This window comes from Muntiacus reevesi, chromosome 11, assembly GCF_963930625.1.
Source record: "Muntiacus reevesi chromosome 11, mMunRee1.1, whole genome shotgun sequence".
Taxonomy (NCBI): domain Eukaryota; kingdom Metazoa; phylum Chordata; class Mammalia; order Artiodactyla; family Cervidae; genus Muntiacus; species Muntiacus reevesi.
The window spans coordinates 67,589,047-67,603,737 of NC_089259.1; the positions used below are offsets into that span (position 1 = coordinate 67,589,047).

At 43.0% G+C, this 14,691-nt stretch overlaps 1 protein-coding gene across 1 annotated transcript in view; it reads left to right on the forward strand.

The window, feature by feature from the left end:
* The window catches only part of LOC136144261 (ATP-binding cassette sub-family C member 4-like), a 160,961-nt gene that overhangs the window by 58,943 nt on the left and 87,327 nt on the right, over window positions 1-14,691 (forward strand). The window contains 5 exon segments of the mRNA XM_065902010.1: window positions 6,155-6,251; window positions 9,901-10,098; window positions 11,450-11,590; window positions 12,321-12,358; window positions 13,162-13,256. Coding sequence (XP_065758082.1) covers window positions 6,155-6,251; window positions 9,901-10,098; window positions 11,450-11,590; window positions 12,321-12,358; window positions 13,162-13,256 — 569 coding nt within the window.

The window sequence follows — 14,691 nt, forward strand, 5'->3', positions numbered from 1 at the left end:
TTGAGGGCAGGAGGAGAAGGGGACAACAGAGGAATAGATGGTTGGATGGCACCACCGACTCTATGGACATGGGTTTGGGTGGACTCCAGTAGTTGGTGATGAACTGGGAGGCGTGGCATGCTGCAGTTCATGGGGTCACAAAGAATTGGACATGATTGAGTGACTGAACTGAACTGAATTGGCCATATATATGTGTCCTTTGTTGAAACGTCTATTTAGTTCTTCTGCCCATTTTTTGATTGGATTTTTTGTAGCTGTTGTTGTTGAGCTGTTTGTGTATTTGAAAATTAAGCCCTTGATGGTCACATCATTTGTAGTATTTTCTCCCATTCTGTAGTTTGTCTCTTCACTGTGTTTATGGTTTCCTTTACTGTGCAAAAGTAAGTTTGATTATGTCCTGTTTGTTTATTTTTTTAATTAAAAAATACTTATTTATGTCTGTGCTGGCTCTTTGTTGCTGTGGGGCTTTGTCTCTAGCTGTGATGAGCAGGGACTTCTCTCTAGTTGCAATGTGTAGGTTTCTCATTTCAGTGGCTCCTCTTGAGCAGAGCACTGATTCTAGGGTGCGTGGGCTCAGTAGTTGAGGCTCCTGGGCCCCAGAGCACAAGCCCAGTAGTTGTGGTGCATGGATTTAGTTGCTCCATGGCATGTGGGATCCTCTAGGACCAGAGATCAAACCCATGTCTCCTGCATTGGCACACGGGTTCTTTACTAGTGCACCACCAGAGAAGCCCCTGTTTGTATATTTTTACTTACATTTCTATTGCCTTAGGAGACTGACCTAAGGAAACATTGGTATAATTTATGTCAGAGAAACTCTAATCTCTTCTAGAGTTTTATGGTGTCACACCTTATGATTAAGTCTTTAAGCCACTTTGAATTTATTTTTGTGCATGGTGGGGGTGTGTGTTCTAACCTCACTGATTTACATGCCTGTGTCTCTGTCCTTGTGTCTTAGTCTCCTCTTCATCTAAGCACACCAGTCAGATTAGATTAGGTCCAATATAACTAAGGTTAATGATTACCTTTTTTTTTTTTTTTTATTAGTTGGAGGCTAATTACTTCACAACATTTCAGTGGGTTTTGTCATACATTGACATGAATCAGCCATGGATTAACATGTATTCCACATCCCGATCCCCCCTCCCCCCTCCCTCTCCACCCGATTCCTCTGAGTCTTCCCAGTGCACCAGGACCTTTTAAAAGCTCCTGTCAGTGAATTTGATGGTACTGATGGTTAAAAGTGTCAAGTGAATCTGAGGGGACATGATTGATTTATAGGTCATGAATAGCAAAGTAGAGACTTCAGCAGAGTCCAGTGTGTGAGAGGGAGACATGTGAGGAGCTCTGAGCTCTGGACATGAGGAGGTGGGATTCCATGTCCTCTAAGCAGGGATCATTAGTCTTTGGTGGAACTTGCCCAAATTTTACATGTGCTCAGTGTTGAGGTGATGAAAGAGTCGTGGAGATGGATGATGGTGATGGCTGCACAACTATGTGAATGTACTTAATGCCACTGGCCTGTATGCTTAAAATTGTTAAAATGGTAAATTTCATGTTAGGTATATTGTAACACACATACAAACCTGCATAGTAGCACACAATCTTTGAGAATGAGAGAACAGGGCAGATGACACATGGCTTGGCCTCCAGCTCTCTGCTCTGACCTCCCTTTCCCACCCTCTCCTGTTAATAACTTGATGAATTTTCCCTCAGAGAAGTGCCTTGTGTCTTGTGGTGACTTCAGTGACAGGAGCTTGTCCTGTGCAGGGATTCCCCACCCTCACCCTCCTGGCATCGTCAGTATTTCAGCCTCCTTGTTCCCAGCGCCCCAACTTGAGCTCATAAATATGTGTCACCCCATCTTGTGAGCATTTGCACAAGTTCCCCATCATGGCAGGAACAGATTCTGCTGGATGTCGCATCCGTGTCACAGGGGAAGGCAATTGGTGTCAGATATAGTGTGCTGACCACAGAAGTTCTCCTGAGTTCTTTTTCGAACACAGGAGATATTTATAAAATCCTTTCAAATATTTTGGGTGCACCACTTTGGATATATATTTGATAGAAGCAGGCTTAAGACTGTTGTTTGCTAATCAGAACCACATTCTCTAGGGAGACTTAAAGTAAAAGCAGAGAGCATGAAAGCAAATTAGGAAATCACTCAGCAGTAACTGGAGGGTGTTTTCAAGTTAGAGAATTGGATAGAACAATATGCTGTGAGATATGGTGGTCACGTGGAAGCTTAGTCATGTGAAGGGTTTTGTATTAAAAATGAATGAATAATACTTTTACTTATGATTAGCAGATTCCTTCAGTCATGAAGGAAGGTCATTAAGGTTCATGAGTTTTACATTATGCTGTGAACACTAAATGGGTTCTGTCACCCACAGAAGGTGAGGGGCCTTAGGTGAACCTATGCTGTCTCACCTGTGTCCAGCCATGGATCTGGTCCTGGTTCAGCCCCACATCCCAGACCTCCACCTCCTGCATTATCAAGTCTTCAGTTCTGTCCTGATCAGATTCCCACACTGCTGTCTACGCAGCTCACCCTCCTGCTCCAGCCCTTCACAGACCCCTCTTCACATTCAGGAAGCAGCTCCAGGTCCTCAGACAGAGAATAGGCTTCTTTGCTGTCTGTCCCCATCAGCCTTTCCAGCTCATCCCCACACCAACTCGGTATCCAACTGTGCTGGCTCTGTGGGGGTCCTTTCTCACCCCGTCTGTCTGTGCACACTGGTCCCTCTATCCCAGAGCCAGAGAGCAGTGCACAGGACACAGGACGGTGGGCCCTGCCGTTCTTTCCCACTCCCCCAGGGGGCGCCCATGTCCTCTGTCTTCCCACAGCCCTCAGTGGGTGCCCTTGACCATTTATGAGTCCCCTCTACCCACCTCCAAGCTGTGAAAGCAGGAAAGTGCCTCAACCCAGAGTGTTCAGTCCCGACCCCTGCACCTGCTGTGTCTTCTTCCAAGATGTTTCCCCAGAGAGTCTCAGGGCTCCCATGTCTCCACATCTAAGACAGCAGCCCTCCTTGGTTTTTATTTAGAGCACAGGTCACAGCCAAATAGTGCATTTTCTATACTTGTTCAGTGTGTCCTCTACATGGTGCAGAGCATTATCTTCTTTTCATTTAATTTATTTATTTATTTTACTTTACAATATTATATTGGTTTTGCCATACATTGACTTGAATCCTCCATGGGCGTACATGTGTTCCCCATCCTGAAGCCCCCTCCCACCTCCCTCCCCATCCCATCCCTCTGGGTCATCCCAGTGCACTAGCCCTGAGCACCCTGTCTCATGCATCAAACCTGGACTGGTGATTCATTTCACATATGATAATTTACATGTTTCAATGCCATTCTCCCTTATCATCCCACCCTCGCCTTCTCCCACTGAGTCCAAAAGACTGTTCAATACATCTGTGTCTCTTTTGCTGTCTCGCATACAGGGTTATCATTACCATCTTTCTAAATTCCATATATGTGCATTATTATACTGTATTGGTGTTTTTCTTTCTGGCTTACTTCACTCTGTATAATAGGCTCCAGTTTCATCCACCTCATTAGAACTGATTCAAATGTATTCTTTTTAATGGCTGAGTAATATTCCATTGTGTATATGTACCACAGCTTTCTTATCCATTCATCTGCTGATGGGCATCTAGGTTGTTTCCACATCCTGGCTATTATAAACAGTGCTGTGATGAACATTGGGGTAGAGGTGTCTCTTTCAATTCTGATTTCCTTAGTGTGTATGCCCAGCAGTGGAATTGCTGAGTCATATGGCAGTTCTATTTCCAGTTTTTTAAGGAATCTCCACACTATTCTCCATATTGGCTGTACTAGCTTGCATTCCCACCAACAGTGTAAGAGGGTTCCCTTTTCTCCACACCCTCTCCAGCATTTATTGCTTGTAGACTTTTGGATAGCAGCCATTCTGACTGATGTGAAGTGGTACCTCATTGTGGTTTTGATTTGCATTTCTCTGATAATGAGTGATGTTGAGCATCTTTTCATGTGTTTGTTAGCCATCTGTATGTCTATATTCTATCTTGACCTGTGGGTGGATCCTCAGCACTTAGGACGGTGCCTGGCTCCTCAGCAAACCTCTCCCAATTGAATGAATGGAGGTGGGGCCTCTGTCTGTCTCATTTGTGTCCCCTTCAACAAGGGATGTGTCCTCTCTTAAGGTAAAAGTGAAAGTCACTCAGTTATGTCCAACTCTTTGCAAGCCCATGGACTATACAGTCCATGGAATTCTCCAGGCCAGAATATTGTAGTGGGTGGCTTTTCCCTTCTCCAGGGGATCTTCCCAACCCAGGGATCAAACCAAGGTCTCTTGCATTGCAGGCAGCTTTTTTACCAACTGAGCTATCAGGAGTCAGTCCTTAGATATGATTATATGTGGGATTATAGGATTAACACAGCCTTTATATTGGAATAACAGCTAAACAACTGGTTGCTGACTCAGTAATTTCTATGTCATGACTTGGAAATCTTTAATCTAAAAACTTGGAAAATAGTGTATTTTCCTAATGATTCGGATAAAAGCATTTTTTTAGGAAAAAATATAAAGCCATCAACTGATCACTTTGTTGTAATGATTTATGTTATCTCATCTGTGATGGACTGTTAAGAAAACATTTAAAAACTTTTGTGTTGGTTGGACATAACAGCCCATTGAATTTGATTAACATCCACCTTCAGAGACTACTGGCAGGTAATTATGAAATAAGGAGAAAAATTTCTATTTAAATGCTTTAGTACTATATCTGAAAAAAAGTGTTAGTCAAGAAACCTAGTATGAATGCTGAACTAACACATGTTAAAGAGTAAAAATGACTCCTTTTGGACTTAATGAAGCGATGGTGTATGTGTATACATCCTGGAATCTTGCTTCTAATCACAGACCCAGTGTCCAGAGTGTCCCTTTAGGACTCTTCTGTCCTGAGTCCAAAGCACTTGACCATTTGTGGTAAGGAAGGAGTGGAGAAAAGGACTGACGTTCACTGAGCGTATTGGTGGTTTGATTTCTTAGAAGGTATGGATGAGTTGTCATTGATGTTTTTCTGAGATGGAGAAACTGAGATTTACTCTCTTGTCCAACATTGTCAGGCTCCTGAGAGGGACTGAGCTGCAGTCTGCTGCCTTCAGACTCTCCTGACTCACTCACAGGCTGAGTTCTGGCCCAGGTTCTTGAGATTTACTCTGCAAGGGGCTCAGGCTCTCAGACTACCTGCCTGGAAACCTGCCCGTGGTCACCAGGGCCCCAGACCTGGACACTCACTTTCCTAGAGGGGTTGTGGACCCTTTGGGGTTAGACTGGGGCTGAGTTATTGGGGGTCTGCATTTAAAATGTAGGAGCAGTTTTTTTTTTTTTTCCTATGAAAAAAAATTTAAGGTCGAATAGTAAGGGGGATCTTGACTGTAGAGAACTGGCACGTGCTCTGAGACTTTGGGTGATTTCCACTGTGATTCGGGCCATTTGGAATACGTTCATTTTATTTTCATGTTTGGAAAGTGTTCAGTTCTAATGGAAGAAGACTTGCTTTCTGGATGGAACTGGGAATATTGCAGAAACTAATGGAGGCCACGCTGGCATTCATTTTTTACCTAATGTTCTTTGGGAACAAGTGTCTAGCAAATGCACTGTGGAAAAGATTACCAAGAATCTTAGTTTTTTTATTGTCGTTGTTAATATTTACATCATTAATTATAATTACATAGAAAGGTGTCTAAGAATGTACACATTTTTATATGACATAGATCCCTCTCCTCCCATTCCCACATAGCAATAAAATAGTATTTTAGTTCAGCAGAACTTCAGAATCTCAGTATTAGTTGTTTTTATTTATGAAACATGTAAATAATTGTTAAGCTGAGTTTTAGAAAAAAACCTTAGCTCTTGGTACCTCCTTCACTAAACTGCTTTTTTAAGCAGAGTTAGGTTCAAATTTGCTGCTGATAAATTTAAGAACCTAATTGAATTAATTGATTTATGTTTATTTAATATTTATTATTGATTTGGCATTTAAACTGCAGATCTTTGACTGCTGTGTAATCTTTGTCTTATTCTTTTCAAAATATAAGTTTCCAGTTTGAAGTACCCCCATTAATGTGCTTTTGCATACTGTATCTTTTACTTTTGTAGGTGTATTCGTCAGGCCTTGCAGGAGAAGATCACGATCTTTGTGACTCATCAGTTGCAGTACCTAGAAGATGCAAGTCAGATTCTGATACTGAAAGATGTAAGTAGTTTCTAGAAGTCTGTGGAATTGCTAGCACTCAAGTGTGTTGAAGGACAGACATCCCCACAAATCACTCTCCTCGCATTCATGGTAAACACCCTCTTCTCCCTGAGTTTTATGCCGTTTTCTCAGAGCTGGTGCTCATGCCTTGGAGGATGAATCCAAAGACCCATAGCCTGCCAGGCTCTTCTGTTCATGGGATTTCCCAGGCAAGAATACTGGAGGGGGTTGCCATGCCCTTCTCCAGGGGATCTTCCCGACCCCGGAACTAAAACTGAGTCTCTTACCATTGAACACTATCTCATTGACAGGCAGGTTCTTTACCACTAGTGCCACTTGGAAACCCCAGAAATATCACTACTACATTCTAATTCTACGCTCTAGGCCTTCTCTTGTGGCTTAGCTGGTAAGGAATCTGCCTGTAGTGTGGGAGACCTGGGTTCAATCCCTGGGTTGGGATGATCCCCTGGAGAAGGGAAAGGCTACCCACTCCAGTATTCTGACCTGGAGAATTCCATGGACTGTATAGTCCATGGGGTCACAAAGAGTCAGACATGACTGACTTTCACTTTCTTTCAAACTCTAGGCTGCATAAACCCTAGGTTACTGAATCATCACTCTTCTAATGAAATCTGTTAAGTGTAATGATGTAATTTTATTTAGATTTTTTAAATTTTCTTATTCCATGACTTAAGGCAAAGTTTATTACTTAGAAATTAGAGATACTTAGATCTGTTTGTATCCAGGTGATTGTCATATAGTTTGCCCTCAAGAGCATCTACCATTAACACGAGAAGTGAGGTTGGGTAACTGAGCACCCAGGTTAGAGATGCCCACTCTGCTGGTGTCTCCAGTTGCTGGTCTCCCTGCCCAGGTCTCTATATGCCTGATACGTATGGGAGCCTGTGCAGCAGGAGGACAAGGCCCTGCCCTCATGGGGCTCCTGTTCTTATGGAGAGGATGTGACAGAGAGAGGTGGACTGACATCCTGGCTGTCTCCCTGATGAGCTGGTGCCTCACGGGGTCTGAGTGACATGAAGGTGGGGACCACGCAGTCACCTGGGGGAGGCGGGGTCTGAGGCATGGGGTCCTAAGGAAGGAGCTGACCTGACAGGTTGGAGGAATGGCAGGAAGACCAGCGTGTCTGAGTAGAGTGAGCAGGGATATGGGAGGGAGCTGGTCTCTGAGCTGTGGGTCTGGAAGTAGGATGGAAACCTTAGACGGTCCATCGAAGAGGAGGGATGTGGTCTGATGTAGGAGTTAAGAAATTCCTCTGATGGTCACTGGAGGGGGGACAGCAGAAGCAGTTACAAGTCTTAGTAAAGCTGAGGAGACAGAAGTGTGAGCTCAGGCTAGAGTATCGGTTTCTAGAGCTGTCCTAACCAAGTACTGCAAACTGGGTGACTCAAAACAACAGAAGTTTATCATCTCCCTGTTCTGGAGGCTTTGGGTCCCACATCTAGGTGCTGGCAGGGCTGTGCTCTCCTGAAGGCTCCAGGGGAGAATCCTTCCTTCCAGCCTCTGGTGTTCATGGGCCTTCCTTGGTGTTCCTTGACTTCCAGCTGCAGCACTATGGTCTCTGCCTCTGATGTCACATGGCCATTTTCCCCGTGTCTGTCTGGGTCTCTTCTCATAAGAACATCAGTCTTATTGGAGATAACACTGCTCCAGTATGACCTCATCTTAACTTGATTACATCTGCAAAGATCCTATTTCCAAATAAGGTCATGTTCATAGGTGTCATGTTTGAACTTCTCTTTTTGAGGAGGGGGCACCATCCAACCCACAACTCCTAGAATGACCGGGGGTGGTGTGGAGATTAGTGAGAAGTTTGCAGACTTGATGGTTGTTTAATGCTTCACTCCTAGGCTTTTTTACTTCTAGGTCTCAGCACTTTTGTTGTTAACCCCTGAGTGCTCCACAGGCCCTTGGTCAGATCCCTGACTTCTGAAATGAATCTCTGCTCCAAGAAAGACTATTAAAATACAGAACCCCTGCCTCTCTGAAAGCAGTTCCATGTGTCAACTCTTTCTCCACTCCTCTAGAAGAGGCTAAGGTTTGCAAGGTTGAGAGCCGTTGATTTCATGTTCAGAGGGGGTGATTCTAGTGTGTAAACAGCAGTGTTGATATTGACCCACTGAGCACAGGATCAGTGGGCAGGAGAATAATCTATTTAGCCAGTCCCTAGATGTTTTGGGGCCCCCTTATTGCTTCCTTTCAGGACACTACCTACAATTTTAGTATTAACAAAACAACTATTTGTCCACTGGTGAGCACTCCTGGATGAGTTGGGGACCATCCCCACTGTTGGTCTGGTTCCTGTCTCACAGCAGAGAGGGGATGGCTGCCCCCCTTGTCCCTTCGGAATTGTCAGTGCTTGACTGCTGAGAGAAATTGCTGTCTTTGTACTACCAGTCATTTCATTGTGCATGTTATAGATTTGATGTGGGGAGTGGTGATTTCATTAAAGAGGTGTGTGAGTTTTGCCTCTGCTGTGGAACAAGACAATACATTCTGCATAATTTTCTAGTTCTGCAGTATCAGACAGTACCCAGATGCTTCCCTGCATTTCTCCCAGTGGACCCCTCAGGGAAGAGGGTAAGAGGGGTCCCAGCAAGGGTCCTGGGCCATCTCCCTCCACCTGAGCTGCCTTAACCACAGCTGCTCTCGATTGATGAGTTTTGCATCCTGACATTTTTTTCCTCTGATGTTTTATCTGCTACTGAGGGGACCAGCTGAGTCTGGTTTCATGGGGTCAGAAAATAGTGAAACATCTGCACATTATTTTATATGACTTTGAAAGGGAGGGAAACTGCAAGGATGTGTCACACATGTTCAAAGAAAATGACTTGATTTGCTGTAGCTTAAGCAGTTGCCTAATTTGGGGAAGCCTAGTTGGTTGCATGTGGTTGATTGTTCCGAAGTTTTTTCTTGGATCTAAGTGCATTGATTCTGGCTTAGGTTTTGGTTTGTGGGCACAGACTGCCAAGGCTTTACAGCCACCCCAGACCCTTGGCCTCCTTGTTTAATTACTTTATCAGGTGGAATATTGAATTTTCAGTTGGGAACTTGCTGAGTGTGTGGGGCCAGTTGTAAAGACCATGGAGATGCCTCTCATGGATTTTCTGCCCAGGGCTGGTTCCCGTTATCCCAGCAGGGCACACGATAGTGTGACAGTGACAGTGGTCACTGAAGATTTAATGAGTGACTCTTACCTATATGCAAATGTGCTGGTCCCCACCTCTGGGTTAAGTTTAAATTTCTTTCCTGGAATTGGCACATGAGGCTTCTCTCAGTTCCCATGTTGTCTAAAAAGACTGTGCTGATCATGCCACCAACCTCTGTATTTCTTCCTTCCCTAAGTGCCCAGGGTAGTCATGTCAATGGCCTCCATTTTTAACACATGAGCACACCATTCTTTCACATCCCCCAGCACCTAACACAGGGACAGAGTTTGGCAGAGAACACAATGCTCAGTTCTGTCCTGAGCTGACTGAACTAAATTTCTTAACAAGAATTCTAGACCCAGGCATCATTTTTTTTGTTATAAAAATCATAATTTAAGACCAGATAACTTTTTTGATTAATATTTAGGTTGGTTTAATATTATCAAATATAAATTAATTTCTCTCAATTTTTTTAATTTTAGGGCAAAATGGTGGAAAGAGGAACTTATTCTGAGTTCATGAAATCTGGGGTAGATGTTTTCTCCCTTTCTGAGAAGGGAAATGAGCAGTCTGAATCATCTCCAGTTCCAGGAACTCCCACTGTGATCTCTGAGTCTTTGGTTCAGTCTCTCCAATCTCCCAGACCCTCACTGAAAGATGCGGCTCCAGAAGACCAAGATGTGAGTTTCTCATCCTGCAGTGTGCCTGGGTCTGTCTGCTTTGGTGGTCTCACGGACCTTCAGTCTGCTCTGCTCATGACATCTTCATTTGTCCCAAAGTAGACCCTAAGGTTCCCAAAGTCTTGTTCCATGGAATTGGTAGATTAGAAGAGCATGAAGGGAGCAAGCCTGCTTGGGGTTCCCCTTTGAGTGTAGGATGGAGAATCTTATGGAGACCAGGAGTGGGTGCACTGCTATGAATTTCTGGGTTTATGTGGCTCACACTGATTGAGAACTCTTCAGTTTACCATAGTTACATCCTAGTCATGCTGGTGGCCCCTGGCTTCCCTTATGCATCCAGAGGCTTAATGTGAAGACTCCCTTAGACTGAGTCCTGCTGTTGCCACATTAAATCAGCTGCTTTATGTTGGAATGTTCTGGCACTGCAGGTGGCTGATGGTAGTATTTTGCCTCAGTGCCAGATGGTTTATGATAGGTCAGAGGTAATGTGGGCAAAGGACCTGACACATGGTAGACACTTTGGTGTTAGTTCCCATCTTCCTTTCTTACCTTTCAAGACAGAACCATATCTTATCAACCTTGAATCCCAGTGGCCAGGAGAGAGCCGAGGACACACTAGGCTCCTGTGGTGCTATAATGCATTCTAAGTCCTCCAGACAGAAATGCACTAGATCTCCCTTAAAAACATATGCAGATATTCCCTTGATAACCAAACCCTCAATATCCAAACCCAGGGCCCTGGAATGACTCTGATAAGTATTCAGATTAGTTGTTCACTTTCTAAACTCGGGAATCACTCTCTGAAACTTAGGAATCAAATAGATTCAGATCACATGCTTGCAATGTGCTATCCAAACTCATATCACTCCAACTCTCTCTGTGAACTCAGTTTACTGTATTTGGCTAGTATTTTGGGCCCTAAGTATGTTTTATGTTTCTATCATTGAATGACACAAGTCATCTAGAGGAATACATTATCTCCATATCATTTTGTGTGTTATCTTAGAGCAAGCTTCTGCATTTATACATTAATTGATTTTGTTGTGTGTGTGTTGAGAGTCATGTTCTATTTTAAGCAAAGGTACCCAACAGTGAATAACCTCATGTGAATGACATTTCCTTCTTTCTAATAGATTCCTAGAAGTAGGATGGCTGGGTCCAAGTTTAAACACATATGTGATTTGGCTAGATATTCCCACACCCTTCTCCATAGGAGATGGACCATCCTGCACTCTTGCCAGTGTATGAAATGTGTGTTTCCCACAGCTTTGCAGTGGAGGACATTGTTGAACTCTTCACATTTGGGGTTCATTTTTAAAAATTTCATCTCACTGACATATTCCCCTTCTAGACTGAGAATATACAGGTTACACTACCTCTAGAGGACCATTTGGAAGGAAAAGTTGGTTTTAAGACCTATGAGAATTACTTCACAGCTGGTGCTGACTGGCCTGTCATCATCTTCCTTATTCTAGTAAACATCACAGCTCAGGTATGTAAGGGTGTTTATTTTGGTTTGTGCACTCAGGTTGATATTTGCATACTATTTATACTATATTTTATAGTTATTTTTAAATATGTGTTTTAAGAGATTTATCTCAAAGAGTTGGCTCATGAAGTTGTAGGCCTATCTGAGTGAATGTGAAATCAGAAAGGCAGGCCTACATACAGACTGAAACCTCAGGCAGGAGCTGACCCTGCTGTTTTGAAGCAGAATTTCTTCCTCCTCCAGAGAGCCTCAGATTTTGCTCTTCAAGCCTTCATCTGACTGGACGAGGCCACCACAGTGTTGAGGGTGGTCTCCTCTCCTGAAGTTCTGATGACGGATGTGAACCACATCCACAAAATACGTTCACAGCAACATCTAGATAAGTGTTTGGTTGAATCACCGGAGACTGGCCCAGCCAACCTGAAACCCAGAACTGACCATCGCTGTACCTGTTAAGCTTTTTGCTTTGAAAACTCCCAGCATTAGTTTTGCTATTACTGCCTTTTGCAGTCCACTTGAATTTGCATTGAAGTATATCTGGGGAGCAAAGTTTTCCAGGGAAAAGGGGATTTCTTTTAAGCATATTAAGCTGTAAGATGCCCTTCCCTGAGCTGTGGTCATCTGTGGGGCTTGGCGCAGACCTGAGCCGGAAGGACCATCTCCGAGTCCTGGAGCCTTCCCATCCCCCACCCTGGTGATGTCAGAGTCTGAGTGACTGTGTTTCCTGCTCCAGGTCGCCTACGCCCTGCAGGACTGGTGGCTTGCATACTGGTGAGTGATTCCTGGTCTGACCCAGAGTGCTGTGAAATCTACACGGAGCCTCACTTTCCCACAGAGTCAGGGGGAGAGATGGGGCGAGTTCAACCTACTCTCCTGACCCTCAGGTAGTTTCCCTGAAGAAAGATGAAAGTTCCTGCAGTTGGTGTGTGATCCCCCTGTGGTCCTTCCTCATGTCCCTCCCCATAGCAGCTTCTTCACAGACAATTCTTTTTTTTTTGAACTGTTAATATTGTATTGCAATATAGCTGATCAACAATGTTGTGATAGTTTCATTTGAATAGCGAAGGGACACAGCCATACATATACATGTACTCATTCTCCCCCAAACTTCCCTCCCATCCAGGCTGCCCCATAACATTGGGCAGAGTTCCAAGTGTTATACAATAAGCCCTTGTTGGTTACCTGTTTTAAATATAGCAGTGTGTGCATGAGCATCCACGCATTCTAACTATCCTTCCTCTTCGCAACCATAAGTTCATTTTCTAAGTCTGTCTTCACAGATAATTTTGAAAACTGAAAGTCGTGATTCAGATTTTTATTCTATTTATTTTATTTTTTTTCATTTATTTTTATTAGTTGGAAGCTAATTACTTTATAATATTGTAGTGGTTTTTGTCATGCATGTAAATACATGATTCAGATTTTTAAAAGGGAGATACACACTGGGCCTTTCAAGCTGGGAAACATTTTCCAGCATAATATATATTTCTTGAATTGAGGTAATTTTTTTGTGATATTTGTGTAAAATTCTGTGTATATCTATACTGTAATATTTTTTATTTCCTGTTCCATAGGGCAAATGTACAAAATGACCTGTATTTTGGGAGATATGTAAAAGAGCATGAAGATGTAGTGTTCGTTCTGAACTGGTACTTAGGAGTTTATTCAGGTAAAGCTGAGTCATTTGCTCTGTTATACCAGAGTTTAAGGCGCTTACAATGAGTCTGTGTGAGCAACAAGGGCTTCCAGAGTAATTCAGTAATGTCTTAACAGACTAAGTGTCTGAATCGCATTTACTCTATGAATTAATTAAAATAATTATTTTAAAGATCTACTAGAAGAAAAGAGGTTGAATGGGGACTCTTAATTTGGTCCATACTGGATTTTGGTAGTTAAACCAGGATTGAATATTGAGAAAATCAGCCACTGGAAATATGTAGCTATTGTGTATTCTAATAGGTGCTTTAACTAAATTTTATATCGCTGTATGGATGGGCAAGGGGATTAGAAATGGATCCCTACCCTGTGGTTCAGGTTGTTCCAGTTCTGTCTGAATAAACCTTGGCTTTTATTGATCTTGGATGAAATCCTCTGACAGAATGGGCCCCAGATAAAAGCAGTATTCCCTCCCAGGTATGCAAAGCTCCCCTTTCCACACTGCTCATTACCTGTACTTCACTAATAATTCGAGAAGCTAAGCAGGGAAGTCCATTGTCTAGAATTAGGATTCCTTCTCTTTCTTACCCTGAGATTGCAGTGTTATCTCCTCCCCAACTGTGTGATTAATTCAAACTTTTGCTTGCCAGACTAATATTATCATGATTGTCTCTATTCACAAGAGTATTTAGAATACATATAGCATAGCATTACGTACTATTTAAAGGATGTCTTTTACAAAAACTTTAAATGCCTTCTTTATCCATTCATCTGTTGATAGACATTTAGGTTGCTTCCATGTCCTAGCTTTTGTAAATAGTGTTGCTATGAACACTGGGGTGCGTGTGTCTTTTTGAACTATGATTTTCTTAGGATATGTGCCCAGTAGTGGGATTGCTGGGTCACACAATGGTTCTATTTTTTATTTTATTTATTTATTTATTTATTTTATTTTATTTTATTAGTTGGAGGCCAATTACTTCACAACATTTCAGTGGGTTTTGTCATACATTAACACGAATCAGCCATAGAGTTATATGTATTCCCCATCCCGATCACCCCTCCCACCCCCCCCTCCACCCGACTCCTCTGGGTCCTCCCAGTGCACCAGGACCGAGCACTCGTCTCATGCATCTCACCCGGGCTAGTGATCTGTTTCACCATAGATAATATACATGCTGTTCTTTTGAAACATCCCACCCTCACCTTCTCCCACAGAGTTCAAAAGTCTGTTCTGTACTTCTGTGTCTCTTTTTCTGTTTTGCATATTGGGTTATCATTACCATCTTTCTAAATCCCATATATATGTGTTAGTATGCTGTAATGGTCTTTATCTTTCTGGCTTACTTCACTCTGTATAATGGGCTCCAGTTTCATCCATCTCATTAGAACTGATCCAAATGAATTCTTTTTAACGGCTGAGTAATATTCCATGGTGTATATGTTCC